The 15122-nt window shown below is 42.4% G+C and overlaps 1 protein-coding gene across 2 annotated transcripts in view; it reads right to left on the minus strand.

The window, feature by feature from the left end:
• LOC146667432 (voltage-gated delayed rectifier potassium channel KCNH1-like) overlaps positions 1-15122 on the minus strand; it is a 124471-nt gene that overhangs the window by 52313 nt on the left and 57036 nt on the right. For both annotated transcript variants that reach the window (XM_085409119.1, XM_085409120.1), the window contains 2 exons: positions 4932-5131; positions 3384-3636 (listed from right to left, as the gene is read on the minus strand). In XM_085409119.1, coding sequence (XP_085265245.1) covers positions 3384-3636; positions 4932-5131 — 453 coding nt within the window. The remainder of the gene's footprint in view (positions 1-3383; positions 3637-4931; positions 5132-15122) is intronic.

Raw genomic sequence — 15122 nt, forward strand, 5'->3', positions numbered from 1 at the left:
TGATCTGCACAGTCCCTCAATAGTCTGGAGCTGATTCCATCTGGACCCGTGGCCTACCTGGTTTTCATCTTCCTCAGCTGACTCTGTTCATTCCCTCTGTGTTTCCAGATCTGAAAGCCCTCCAAAAATTGTGGCATAGGCACACTTTTTTCAGGTCATCTCTGAATAAGCCTATGATTCAGAAGTTCATTCATGAGGATGATTGCAATTGGGTTGCTGGTAAGACCTGTTTACAGTGTAGGAGGTGCTCCAGTCATCCACAGGATTTTCTCCCTTTCTCCCAGAGTTGCTGTCCAGCAGAAAGCTGTGGGGTTGCTGGACCTGATTAAAGAAAGCTGGGAGGAAGGTACAAGCCTGGCTAAGAATACGATTCAATACATGCTGGACCTGAGAGCAAAGCTGCACACATTGGGGAGGTTATGACCTTTAGTGGTCACGTGGCAAATGGGTGAGGTAGACTATGAGGTGGTGCGGTGAAACAGAGGTGGAGCCACACAGGTATATCACCTCAATCTCCTAGAAACATGGAGAGATGCTGAGAGGCTTCTCTGATGAGTCTGAAGGAGAGAGATTAGTTGGGGCCAGAGGTGCCAAATTCGATCATTCCCATCTTCCTCCATTGTGATGACCATCTCACACAGGTCCAGAGAGCAGATGTTGCTACACTGCAACAGGAGTTTGTAGATGTGTTCCCCTCTGCCCAGCCATATGATTCCCATGGAGTGCCCCTTTGAAACACAGCCTGGTGTGACCCTGCGTTCACAACCTTACAGGTTACCTGAGCACAAGAGACAAATGGTTCAAAAGGAGTTGGCTGAAATGCTAAAGCTGGGAGTAATAGAAGAGTCACACAGCACGTGGTGTAGCCCCATTGTTTTTGGAGTAAAGAAAGATGGGGCTATATGGTTCTGTGTTGAATATCTCAAGGTGAATGAGATCTCACAGTTTGATGCCACGGGTCGACGAGCTCCTGGACTGGTTAGGCACTGCTCACTTTTTGTTACAATGCTTCTTCGGTTTGGCTTGTGTCAGATCCCCAGCGCCTCATGGACCGCATGCTGTGTCCACAAGCTACATATACTGCTTCTACCTAGATGATGTTGTCATCCACAGTGAGACCTGGGTGGAGCATGTGCAGTGGGTGGCAGGGGAGACTGGCTTTCGCAGCCGGTGAGCATCTTCTAATCATGCCTTCCCTATTTCAGTAGTGGCCATGCCGGAAAGGAAAAAGGAGTTGTGATAGTGTATTACACAGACAGATTTTCTCATCAGTCCAAAGAATATTTTCCCAAAAGACTAATCAAGATGTTTTTTGGGCAAATGTGAAATGAAACTTTGTGCTCTTTTTGGTCAGCAGTACATCACAAGGTTTGGACAGCTGATGTGTGACCTTTTTCTATATTCTAGTGGTAGATGAATAGTAATAATAGTGGTAGATGAACATTTGACTCTAAAATGTATGTTTCAGGGTTCCTGGGTTGTTGATCCAGTGTTTTCAGTTTGTTTATGTTCACTGTTTATAGTCCATGTGTTTCCTGTCTTAGTGTGGTAACCTTCTGACTATGTGCATTATGTCTAGTTCCACGTCCTGTTGTGATTAGTTACATTAAGTTCAGCTGTGTACTCAACACTCTCTTATCACCATCATCATTAGCCTGTGTATTTAAGTCCTCAGTTTCCCTCAGTTCCTTGTCTTGTCATTGTAGTTGTCAATTCCGCATGTGTATTTCAGTTCAGTTTGTCCCTGCTTCGTCTCCGCTGCCAGACGTTTCCGCACCTGCTGGTCCTGCTTCATCTCCACCACCCACAGCTCCCACGCCATCGCCTGTAGCTCCTCCACCCGCGACTCCCACATCGTCACCTGCAGCTCCTCTACCCGCAGCTCCCACGCCATCGCCTGCAGGATCCACCTCGTCTGGTCCTGCATGCCAGCCACCTGCCAAGCTGCCCAACAGCCTCCATTCACAGCTTGCCCTGTGTCACTGCCATTTTCTATGCGGGCCGTCCTCTGGATTGGCTCTAGCGCTGCTGTTGGCCATGGGGCTGCCCGACTGAACTGATTCATCTCAGCTGCTGGCAACGGTGCAGTCCTACTGAACTGATTCATCTCAGCTGCTGGCCATGGGGCTGCCCACCTGAACTGATTCAACTCAGCCGCTGGCCACGTGGCAACCCACCAGAACTAATCAATTTTAGACAGCCTTCGTTCTCATCATGCAGAAAGTAACAAATAATCTGCCAAGTGTGTGTGTCTACCTAGAAGCAATAGCGTTTGAAAGACACCATTGATCTGTTATTTATATTTGGTCCACATAGTGTGGAGGGTTAATAGCACTACTATGAGAGCGTACAATGGACAATAAATCATTTTTGTTTCAACAAATGGGCTATAAGAAATGTACAAATTAGTTACTCGGCAATGGGGAAGGTGTAATATAATTAGCTCACAAATTAGCCTATAATTAGCTCATTTGCCTAATTATAGGCCAACTTCCAACCTTCCTTTTATCTAAAAAAATTGTGAAAGAGTAGTGATAAAACAGCTAACTTATCATCTGAAGAGGAATGGAGTTTTTTCCTATCTGTGCTAGGATCAATTCTGTTTCCATTATATATTGTTCTCTTACGCAATATCAATAAAAGGCATAGCATACATTTTCACTCCTATGCAGGTACCCAGCTTTATCTAGCCACAAACCAGATGATACACATCAATTAGTTAAACTATAGGACTGCCTTAAGACACAAAGGCCTGGATGATCTCTAATGCTTCTAAATTCATATAAAACTAAAACTCCTAAATATCTTTGAATTTTTGAACAGGATATGACCTGCAATTTGCATATTAAATTAACATGTAGGATTCCTTTCTTTCATATACACAATGTTTCTAAATTAGAAACATCTTTTCTCAGGGTGATCCTGAAAAACGAGGTCAGGCAAGGTTAGACTTCTTGACTACTGGAATTCATTATTATCAGGCTGTCCTAAAGACTCCTTTAAAAGCCTTCCGTTGATCCAAAATACTGCAGAAAGAGTAGGGGATGAGAACTAGAAATGGAGAGCTATTTTTGACAAATCATAAAGTTAGGACTAGATCAGGTGAACATGAATCCTCCCTTAGTTATGCTGCAGTAGCTCTAGGCTACTTAGATACCATTAATTGCTGCCTCTCTTCCACAGCATGTCTTTTGTCCGGTCTTCCCCACTCTCATCCCCTATGGTCGCGGCAGATGGCTGCCCCTTCATGAGCTGGGTTCTGCTACAGGTTTCTTCCTGCTTAAAAGCAAGTTTTTCCTTCCCACTGTCACACTGTCTTTTAAAAAGACTAAAGCTTCATTTTTTAACAATCTTAGCCTTATTCTCTAACTGAAGACCCTCACCTAAAATGGCCACCACCTCATCGTCCTGGATGACCTCCAGCGATCCTGACACGACGAAGCAAAGGCTGTCCACGCTCTCTCCAGCATGATAGATAAGGTCACCAGGGGCACTGTGGATGGTCTGAAACTCCATGGCCAGAGCCCGCAGGCAGCCATCACTGGCCAGGCGAAATGCCGGGTGTTCCTTAAACACCTTCCTGTTGAGGTGGACACAGATGTCTGCTCGCATGTCCTTTGGACAAATCTGCAGCACCTGCAAACAGAGTTAGACCAAGGTGACGTCACACAGAGCCAGATAAATAATGATCATTGCTAAAATGTCATCAGTAGTTATATTCAGGATTTCCTAAGCTGACGTGAAAACAGAAATACAGTTAATGCAGACATAATGATGCTGCCCTTTTTATGCTTCATTTCCATGCTGATGAACTACATTCTACTTACTGTTCACCAGCAGTTCACCAGCAACTTTTGAAACTTATGAAATCCTTGAGATTGTTTTTCACTGTATCATCAAAACATTTAAAAACTAATATCAATAAAAACTGAAGTTGCACATGGAATAAACATTGTTCCACTGCCAAACCTTTTGGTCATGACTGCCTGAAGTATTGACTAAGTACAGGATTGGCTGTGGCACCTTCCTGATGTATTCATGGATCTTTGTTGTTTTATCCTGGACAACAAAGACACTAACTAGTTCTTGGCCTCCTTCCTTCTCTTTAGCATACAGTCTCAAGATGCTCGATTTAGGGTTTATACCCTCCATGCATGGTAATCAGCTTTGTTGTCTTGATGTCAGTGGCTTCTATGTCCTCCTTTGGCCATATTATTATTCCAGCAAGGTATCCGGTGGCCAGTGGGGCATAAGTGTCGATTGCCCAGATCTTGTTCATTCCATTCAGCTGACTGCTCAGGACTTGTCTTACTCTTTGCAGGTATTTAGTGGTTGCAGTTTTCGTAGCAGCCTCTTCATGGAAATATATTGTGATTTATTTGTGCAGAAGAGTATGAATGGTTCCATCCATCCATCCATCCATTCGCTTCCGCTTATCCTTTTCAGGGTCGCGGGGGGCGCTGGAGCCTATCCCAGCTGTCATAGGGCGAGAGGCAGGGTACACCCTGGACAGGTCGCCAGTCTGTCGCAGGGCCAACACACAGGGACAGACAACCATTCGCACTCACATTCATTCGCACATTCACACCTAGTGGCAATTTGGATTTTCCAATTAACCTATCCCCACAAGCTGCATGTCTTTGGACGGTGGGAGGAAGCCGGAGTACCCGGAGGGAACCCACGCAAACACGGGGAGAACATGCAAACTCCACACAGAAAGACCCCGGCCTGGTGTTGGAAATGAATGGTTCCATTTTTTCAAAACTAACTTAAAAATTTAAGAATTCTGGTTTCAGTTTGGTTGGGCAGTGATGGTACTGCTAAAACTGTAGCTATAACTGTATAGAAGCAAAAATTCATAATAAATAAAAATACAACCACAACCAGCTGTTTCACTTCCAATAACACAATGATTTGGACTGAATTCTTACCTTGTCAGTATCAATGCCTCTTGACATGGACCAGGTGGACACAATGTAGTCCATCACACGCTCACTCAAGCCTTTAGGGACCTGGTAGAGCTTGAGGAAGTCTCTCACACTGTTGAGCATCTCATGGTACCTGTTGGTGTTGGCATACATCTGCTGGAAGATGGTGGTGACGTTACCAAAAATGGTGGCATACAGCAGCGCTGTAAACAGAGGACAAAAAACATTAAGTTCTTATACTTCTCTACAAAACCTACTGTTACATTGTAGATGTTATATTGTCAAACCTGTCTTTATTATTCACAAAACAGAATTTCAGTGTCGCAGCAATCACTTCAGTCACTTGTAGATGTGCTCAAATACCATATTATAAGATATGAAATGCTAAAAACTTATTGTGTTACAGAATAAGTTTAAACAGAAAATACAAAAATGTGAAGACCATACGAAAGTCCAGTATGAGATGCATGAAATGCCTTTATCCATTAACTATCTAATTCCATTGACCACTGCCACAGTCATGCGAATAAACTCTGCTTAAGCTGACAGAGGACTCTGAAGAGTCTTTTGATTCAAACAACGACAAATTACTCTGATAAATAATATGAAGGCGTCACATCAGACCATAGAAGATCTAACTCATCAGTCCAGGAATCTGCAGTCAATTTTCACTTACAGCCCTGTGACTGCTCTGTCAATGACGAGGATGCACACATCCTTGACAGGGAGGAATGCTGGTTGAGGCCATTTATATGAAAAGGGAAAGACCGTCTCTGAATCGCAGAGGGGGCCAAAGGGTACATCTTTCACCATCTCCCAATGCAGTGACTGCATCCTCTCTGTCAATGGCGCCCATGGCCATTGATCAATGGTCACTGATCAATGGTCAGTGGTCACTAACATATTAATGACCATGAAACTGACCTCACGGCCCACTTTTAATCAGTGGTGCTAGGTTGGGTAGGAAATTTCTATCCATAGCAATGCTAGAATACTTGTACAAGTTGTCTGAAATTTCTGAAACTCCTCATTATATCAGCTACAAATAGCTCCTCATTTAGCTCCTAGTTCAAAGAGATTGAAGTGAAAGATAATAAAAAGTGACAGGTTTTTGAAAGTTTTTTTGAAATCAACAGCAGAGAAAAGACCAGATTTGTAAAAGCACATCAACATGTTGTGTGATTCACTTAATAGACCTCAAAACACTCTTTGAAATAACAATGACAAAGAAGTGTTCCGGAAAGAAACATAATTTCAGTTTTATCATCTGTTTACTTTCTGTTAATCAGGCACTTAAATGTAAATGCTCAATAGTTGCAACTGATTTTTTATGGTTTAAGGTTTTTGTTCAGTGAAATCACAGTAGAGGACAGTGCAGAAGTTTAGTAATCTTACAGCATTGAAAGGTTTGAATCTCCTTGTTGACTCTGGCCTTTTTTTGTGGAGTTTTAATGTTCTTACTGTGTCTGTGTGGGTGCTCTGGCTTCCTCCCACAGTCCTAACATATGCTTATAACATATACCAAGTTAACTGGGGATTCTAAATTGATCATCATTTTTGTTATAAAGCGCCGTGTGACTGTTTTTAACTGTGGCTTGTGTACTACATTACAGGACTGGCATTCATTTTGTGCTGTAAATCATACAGAGACATTCATTTCCCAGCCCAGACTAACATATTAAAAAAGACAAAATCTCTGATTAGCTATTCTCACCTCATGTAAGTGATCATTTGAGAGGTGCTCTAAGCAAGAGGACATTTCTAGCAAACAGGCATTTTTTTTTTACTCTAAAGATGTTTCTTTGGAAAGTTCTGTTGTATTTCCTACAAGGTAATGAACGTGTGCACTGGTGTTTCTCTGTATAAAAAAATTAACCTTTAGCAAATCCACAGCTCAGCCCATCAGTTGAGCCCATACAGTCTATCCCTGACTCAGCTGCTCTCCCTCACTGCCTGTCAGCAGTATGCACTCTGGGTCATCAGATCAATGCCGACCCCATCCAGCATGCAGCAGGAGCCTGCTGTCATCCACTATGAACACAGTCAAAGTGTGGAGCTGACCGCAGCATAGAGAACTTGCTGTGACCTCCCGAAAGGTTACTGTGCAGCCTCAGCACAGAGGTGGAGCTGAGTTGGTGTTAAAACAATAACAGCAGGTTCAGAACAGATGCCAGGTCTATAGGTCCACTACTGAGCTGTTGTGCGCAGCAGTTAAGATGTTTCTTATTTTGTAACATTAATTTATTCACAAACACACTCAAAGCTGAAACTTCTCTCCCATCTACCAAAGCAGTCAAGCTGCTTTAAAAAAAAAACTTAACTAACTTAACTAGTTAACTTCATGTTAAATGACTGTTAACAAACCTGTCTTCTGTGCCTTTTTCAAGTTTCAAGCCTTCCCTATGTCTATTCCTCGCCACTTCCCAATTCTTATGTACAGTCGTGTAAATATTTGTGATAGGTCATGCTGGGTTATTGTGGATTTGGGTGTCTTCCACTTGGAGTTCTTCTCACTGAATAAAACATGTGTGATTTGATCGCTGAGTTTACTGAGCCTGCTTTTGGGTCCTTTTAGTTGCGCAGGCCTCTGGGCTGCCCTGTGACAGTACAGACTGGTCAAGCCATGGACCCAACAGACCCGGTTCGCTCTGCAATTGCCAAGCAAGGTGTGTAATTAGGACAATATGAACAGGTTCTACAACATCTAACTGAACAATGTAAATCTATTGGGGGTAAGCAGGATGAGATCTTACCCAACATTTGGGAATGACAAACTGCAACTCACCCCGAGCTGGTTCTGTGCTGAACCAGGGGAGGAGCACTGGCTTAGGCTGAAGTGTTTCTCACGTTCTGTCCAGTTTCCATGTGTCCGTATGATGCTATTCTGGGTGAGTTTAAAAAGACCTTTTCTCATCTTGCTTTTGAGGGCAGTGCGGCAAAGAGATTAAATTAAATTAAATTAAATCTCAGGCAGGGAAACGCAGTACAGCAGAATTTATTATTGATTTTTGCACCGTGGGGTTTTCCATCATACCCTGAATGATCAGATGCAGGACCACCTGGCTTCCTGTGATGAGCTGGCCACATTCAAGGATTTGGTTGAGAGGAACTACTGAACCTAGTGATCTTTCTTCCTTTCCACTCCCATTTCTCGTTCCGGTCCAGCTCCTTTGGCAGTTACTTCTGAAGAAAGGAAAAGGTACGAGGTATGGGGATACGGGTAGGCGGATCCACAGTTAGCTCTAAGCCCTGTCTAATGCTCCCTGTGACTATTAGCTTGCCCCGTGTGTCTCACTCATTGAATGCGCTCATAGATTTGGGCACTGAGCAGAGCTTAATCGACTTCGATTTCGTCAGTGAGCTTTGCCTTCCACTCACAAGACCCTCTGCAGTTTGCATACCAGCCCCACTTAAGGGGTGGACAATGCAGTGATACATCTGCAGCAGAGAGCGTATTCCTCCCTCAACAGACACAACACCACAGTTCGGATAATGTTCTTTGACTTCTCTAGTGCCTTCAACACCATCTAGCCTGGGCTGCTGAGAGAGAAGTTGGAGGACATGCAGGTAGAGGCTCCACTGGTCCAGTGGATCAGCGACTACCTGACAGGCAGACCACAGTTTGTGAGACTGCAGAGCTGTGTGTCAGAGAGTCTGAACAGCAATATTGGAGCACTCCGGGGAACTGTTCTGTCCCCTTTCCTCTTCACCATCTATAGGGCCGACTTCAAGTACATCACAGACACTTGTCTCCTCCAGAAATTCTCTGATGACACGGCCATTATTGGAAGTGTGGGCATGGGAAGGGAAGAGAAGTACAGAGGACTGATCAATCGTGAGGTGGTGTGAGGTGAGCCACCTGCAGATGAATGTGGCCAAAACAAAGGAGCTGATGGAGGACTTCTGAAGAAACAGATCCTGCATTGGTGAGACTGACGTCGAAATAGTCACATCCTACAAGTATCTGGGAGTTCATCTGGATCACAAGCTGGAGTCGTCTGCCAACACAGAAGCTGCCTACAAAAAGGGTTTGAGCTGATTTTACTTCCTATGAAGGCTCAGATCCTTATGCGGCAAGCTGCTCTATACGTTTTATCAGTCTGTTGTTGGGAGCACCATCTTCTTTGCTGGGGTGTGCTGAGGTGCGGGCATCAAAGAGAAGGACACAAAAAGACTGAACAAAGTCATCAGGAAGGCTGAGTCTGTTGCTAGCATGAAGCTTGCCACCCTGGAGGTGGTGATCAGTAACAAAATGCTGGGAAGAGTGCTGGCAATCATGGACAATGACTCCCACCCACTCCATAACACACTGGACAATCTGAAGAGCAGTTTCAGCAACATGTTCCTTCAACCTTGCTGCCTGAGGGAATGTTACAGGAGGTCGTTCCTTCCCACTGCTATCGGAATCTTTAATTTATCTACGTGGATCAGATCCACACATGTGGAACAGCATTAATCACACCTCAATGCACCCTGGTCACTTTTGTACACCATGACATATTTTCACACATATTTGTCTTTTTTATATTTATATGTATATTTATGTTTATACCTATATCTCTATATTTATCTATTTATCTTAATATATATCTATCATAACTCTGTTTCTACACTCCTATTATATGAGTGCTTGTTGTTTGTTGTAAACATGCTGATATGACAACTTAATTTCCCTAAGTTTCTCCGATTCTGATTCCCTTGAATCACTCACCTTTTCCACATTCAGGTTACTAGACGCTCTATCATTCTAGGTTTCCCATAGTTAGAGAAACACAATCCCCACATAGGTCGTAAAATCTCTGTGTGGGCTCTGTTTTACAATGCTTGCTTGAAAACCGTCTTCATGTTAAAGCCGAAAAATGTAAGTGTGGTACTTTCCCATGAATCCCTGGCTAAGTCTGTGTTCCCCGCATGCTTCAAAAAATCCACAATCATCCCTTTGCCCAAGAACAACAAGCCCTCATGCCAGAATGACTACCGGCCAGTTGCACTGACTTCAGTGGTTACGGAGGTGTGCGAGACGCTGTTCAAGAACATTATCTCTTCCTCCATCCCAAACACCACAGATCCGCTCCAGTTCGCCTACTGACCCAACAGATCCACAGAGGATGCCATCGCCCATGTCCTGCACACCACCCTTAGCCACGTGGACAAGAAACAGAGTAACTATGTGAGACTGCTGTTTTTTGATTACAGTTCAGCGTTTAACACAAGAGTGCCCAGTAGACTGTTCACTAAGCTAAAGGATCTAGGACTCAACAGTCGTCTGTGTGCATGGGTGTTGGACTTCCTCACTGGCAGAACTCAGGTGGTGAGGGTGGGCAGGTGCATCTCGAACAGCATCACCATCAGCACGGGAGCGCCACAGGGGTGTGTACTGTCGCCAGTGCTTTACTCCCTCTATACTTCAGACTGTGTGGCCACCAGTGTTGGTCAAGTTACTTGAAAAAAGTAATCATCAACTAATTACTGATTACTTCCCAAAAAGTAATCCCGTTACTTTACTGATTACTTATTTACAAAAGTAATCAGTTACTTAGTTACTTATTTACTTTTTAAAACATGATTTATCCCCTAAATAGGTAATAAAGCAATAGATCTTTTAGTCCAATTCTACTTTTACTGCATAATCCATCATATAAAATGTAATCAAATGAAAAAGTCTCTTTTTAAACTTGTTTTATTTGTTTAACATTTAAACCTAATTTCTGCATTTTCCAGCATATAAAATAAAATAGTTTTTTGTGTTTACACTCACTCTATCAAATAGATGCACGTAAAACACAGCAGAAAATAAATAAAATCAAAGACTCAGCGGTCCTGTTGCTCTATTTTCACCTGTAAAGCAGGAGTGGGGTAGGCGGAGGTTTGCCCTGGTGCAGGTGTGCCGCAGCGGTCAGTGGAAGGATACGGCAGTTTCTCTGTGAATTACACATTGCTGTGGCAGCGTACTGTCGGTGCTTACGCAGACATTTAGGGTTTTTTTCGCTGTAAAAAGAAGTTTTCTTCCCACGCAGTGAGCAGCGGACGCTAATGTTTTTATCACTTTTTACAGAATCAAACTCAAAGTAAGGTCAGTACTTCCACGCTTTAAACGCTGCACGCTCATACTCTCTCCCGCACTCGTTATATTATCCATTTTTGATCTGCACACAGCTGTCGCCACGAATGTCGCACTCGCTTACGTCATTGACATGAGACACTCTCGCAAAAAAATCATGGTTTTAGTAACGCAGTAATGCACCGTGCTTACGGGAAAGTAACAGTAATCTAATTACCTTTTCTGAAATAGTAATCCCTTACTTTACACGTTACTCAAAAAAAGGAATCAGATTACAGTAATGCGTAGCCCATCTCTGGTGGCCACCCATGGCTCCAATACCATTGTGAAGTTTGCTGATAGCACAGTGGTGTTGGGCGGCCTACATGGATAAAGTGGATCTCCTCAGACCTGGCATGGTCTGCCCACATTCAGGTCTAATCCAAAAAGGCTAGGCAGTGCCTGTATCATCTCCGACAACTGAGGAAGTTCAGGGTCTCTCCAGGGATCCTCAGGACTTTCTATACAGGCACTGTGGAGAGCATCCTCCATCACATCACATCCTGGTATGGGAGCAGCTGTGTCAGAGAACTGATCCATATGGCAGAACGCTGCTGCAGGGAAATTGAAGGCACCATCCGTCTCACTCTCAGAGAGGAACCAGACCCTGGCACAGGTCTACCCAATCTTCAATATGTACCACGATCTACCCATGGAGCTGCCCTCCATTGGGTCACCCAGGTGTGAGTTGAACAACTTCGCTATTAAAACATCATTTCTGGTGGGTGTCATTGGTTTTCCAAAGGAGCACATTTTGTTCCGTCACATAAGCTACCTACAGCCACTGAGACCCCCCTGGATAGGAACACTATTAGTTGAAAACTTGCCATATTTTTGCATGGTGCACAGTTTGTCCTCAATAAATTTGAGGAAACTACACAAATTGTAAATGAAAGAACAAAAGTCAGACCTAAAGCAGCAAATGAGCAGTATCTGAAAGACAAAAATTCAACAAAGACCTAAGTGACTATCAAGAAACATTTCTTAAAGAATTGAAATAGGGAGAAAAAGCTAGGCTATGTCACAATACAGAAAAGATGGACTGAAAATCAGTGGCAACAAGTTATGGAGTGATTAATACAAATTAGAAATTTTTGGTTCATTGTTAATATTTACAGAGGACATCAGGAGAGATGTACAAGATTGAGTGTCTACACCAATCTAATATAGTGAATGCGCTGTTATGGATGGGGCTGCATTTCAGCAAGTGGTGCTGGGGATTATAAATGCAGTGGCTTAATTTTTCAATATGACAAAGATCCGAAACACACTGCCAGTGCAGTAAAATTTGGATAGAGAAACACAAAATGGAATGATATTGGTCACGCAGTGACTCCACGGAGCTCAGGCTTCAACATTATTGAAGGGATCATTTTGACAGAAAACAAGTAAAGGCATTCAACCACCAAAGAACAGCTTTGGAATTACCTTTTTCCCAAAGATTGTTTCAAAAAATTACATGAAAGCGAAAGAGAGAAAGAAAGTTAAGGCTATGAAGGAATAAAGAATAAAGGATACAAATCTAGAATTGACTTTCAAGTTCATTAGGAAACGTTTTTGATTATGTCAAACATACTGTATTTTGATGTATGCTTTTCCATGTTTCAAGAAATTGCTGGACCTATTTACCATTTTTCTAGCAAAATACATAGAAATGGAGATGGCTCAAAACTTTTGCACATACATTTATCAGTATGAATGCATGTGTGTTTTTCACATTGGGCCATGTAGGTTTGTCCCCCCCCCCCCCCCCCCCCCCCTTTAATAATAACATCTTCATTCACTGAATTTTGTGTTTATCTTTGTGAAATACTTAAATCTGTTTGATGATCTCAAACATTTAAGTGTGGTAAATATACCAAAAACAAATTTGGGAAATCATGAAGGGGACAAACACTTGTTCACACCACTGTAGATGGCTTCTTGCACTCCTCTTTTAAGCCATCTATCTTCTTCTTCTTATCCTTTAGATGCAGATAGACAGCTGAATTTTGTCTTGTTGAAGTGGCTCTTCTATGTTGTGCCATGGGTTTACTGAGTGGCTGTTTCTTTTCTCCAGTGTATGTCCGAGCCTCACCGTACTGCATAGCATACACTATTTTGTTTGTATGCTATGCAGCTATTTTGTTTAGCTTGCGTTTGGGAGTTTTCTCCTTGGGATTAACCAGTTTTTGTCTGAGGGTGTTGCTGGGTCTGAAGTACACTGGGATGTCATGCGTGAATAAAATTCTCTTGAGTTTCTCTGATAAACCTGATAAACAAAGAATGACAGTGTTGTTCCGTTTGTCATTCTGTTTGCCCAAAGTTGGTGTCAGACCTTCTCTCCTGTGCATCTTTGCTGATTTGATGAAGGCCCAGTTGGGTTTAACAGTTTTCTTTAGATGTGTGTGTTCCTTTTCTTTCCCTTCTGGCTTAGAGGGAGCGTTTTCTACCCAGTGTTGCAGGGTCCTTATTACTGCAAATTTGTGTTCCACAAGGTAGTGGGAGTCAAAGAGTAGGTACTGGTCTGTGTCTGTGGGCTTCGGGTAAACTTCAGTGTTAAGGTTTCCATTCTCCTCAATGTGCACTGCAAAAATGGCAAACTATTATTCTGTAACTACTGTACTCTGTACCACCATTTGGTTTTAGAGCTAAAGAAGATTCTTGGTTGAGAGATGAAATGTCCTCAAGAAACTTAAAGAAATTTCATGATGAGGTTCTTTCCAAGCTCCTTAGGCTACATAAAATGGTGAATCTCTTGGTATTATCACAGAAGTGATGAACAGATTTCAGTCCAGCATCTCTGATGTAGATATCACAGATGTAGAATGTTCTGGAAAGGAAATTAACCATCTATTTTTGTCTTTCCTGCAGATTCCAACCTGATATTGCAGTTAGCATTATAACTCTCTCACTCGTATTCCTAATGACCCAAACTGATTCTCCAGAGGCTTTCAGCCACTTTGTGGACAAGAAAGGTGTGCTAATTACAGCTTTCATTCCTTTCGTTCCTTGTGAATTCTAATAGGAAACCAAATGGTCTACCCAGACCAGACTGCTTGGTAGCTTCAATATAGTCTCAGTACAGCGTCTTTACAAGAGTTTCAAAGGGACAAGCTCTCACAGCCACATAAATCACTGCACACTCAAAAACAGCAACTAAAACTGGGTTAGAAATGGATTTTCATTAAACACTCTGGGGCCTAATTTCTGAGGTTTGCTGCCTAACAATGCCATCACAAATCAGATATTTTCATTATTTTCAATTTGCAAGCGAAGCTTTAGACACCTATTTCATTTGATTACCTTTTCTGCAACATTAGGTGTGTGAAGCTGATCTAGGCTAACAGACTGTAGATTCTGATATGACACAAGGTGACAGGAGCTTCCGATCAAGGAGACAAATTGTCAACCCTACAGCTCCTCATTCTTCAGCTCAGTGAGGAAAAGCTTTTACGTGCAGATGTCCTCTCTGCTCTGGAAAACATGAAACTGTCTGCTTGCCTTTACTTTCAGCAGTTACATAAAATAGACTGTTATTTATAGTGCAAAGACAAAGACATTAGAATAGAAAGATTTATCTTCTGCAGAGTAGGAATGGGAACAGAACATTTTATGATATTGTTGGTGGGAAAAAGAAAAAGAAATGTATCTTCTGGAGAGTCTGAATACCAAGAGCAAATGCAATGGAAGCCTAACAATAGTTTCTGGGAGGGGTCAGCAATTCCGCAAGAAAAAAAGACAGTGGTATTGTCAGTGGTATTTCTAGTACACTAAACTAGATGGAGATGAATAGTTTTCTATATTTAAATTGATATATTTTCTATAAATATTTAAATACACTCAAGTTGGAGAACACAGGATGTTACATTAATTTTGCTTCGAAAGACAGTTGGAGGTCTAACAGGACAATTATCTATAAACTAAACCTGAACTTAAAAACACAGACATTGCACACAGTCCTGTGGTTTAAGTTTACCTAGTCCTACATTAATATAAACCAAACACACATAAGAATAGGACAGGATATTTGATCATTAAAATATTATTCACGTGTAGGTTGACTGACAGAGCTATGAATCATAATATCCTCTCTCTCTGGATGTTTCATTTTG

The sequence above is a fragment of the Rhamphochromis longiceps genome, linkage group LG6, assembly GCF_057381845.1.
Source record: "Rhamphochromis longiceps isolate RC_006_pf linkage group LG6, R_longiceps_female_GT1.1, whole genome shotgun sequence".
Lineage (NCBI taxonomy): Eukaryota > Metazoa > Chordata > Actinopteri > Cichliformes > Cichlidae > Rhamphochromis > Rhamphochromis longiceps.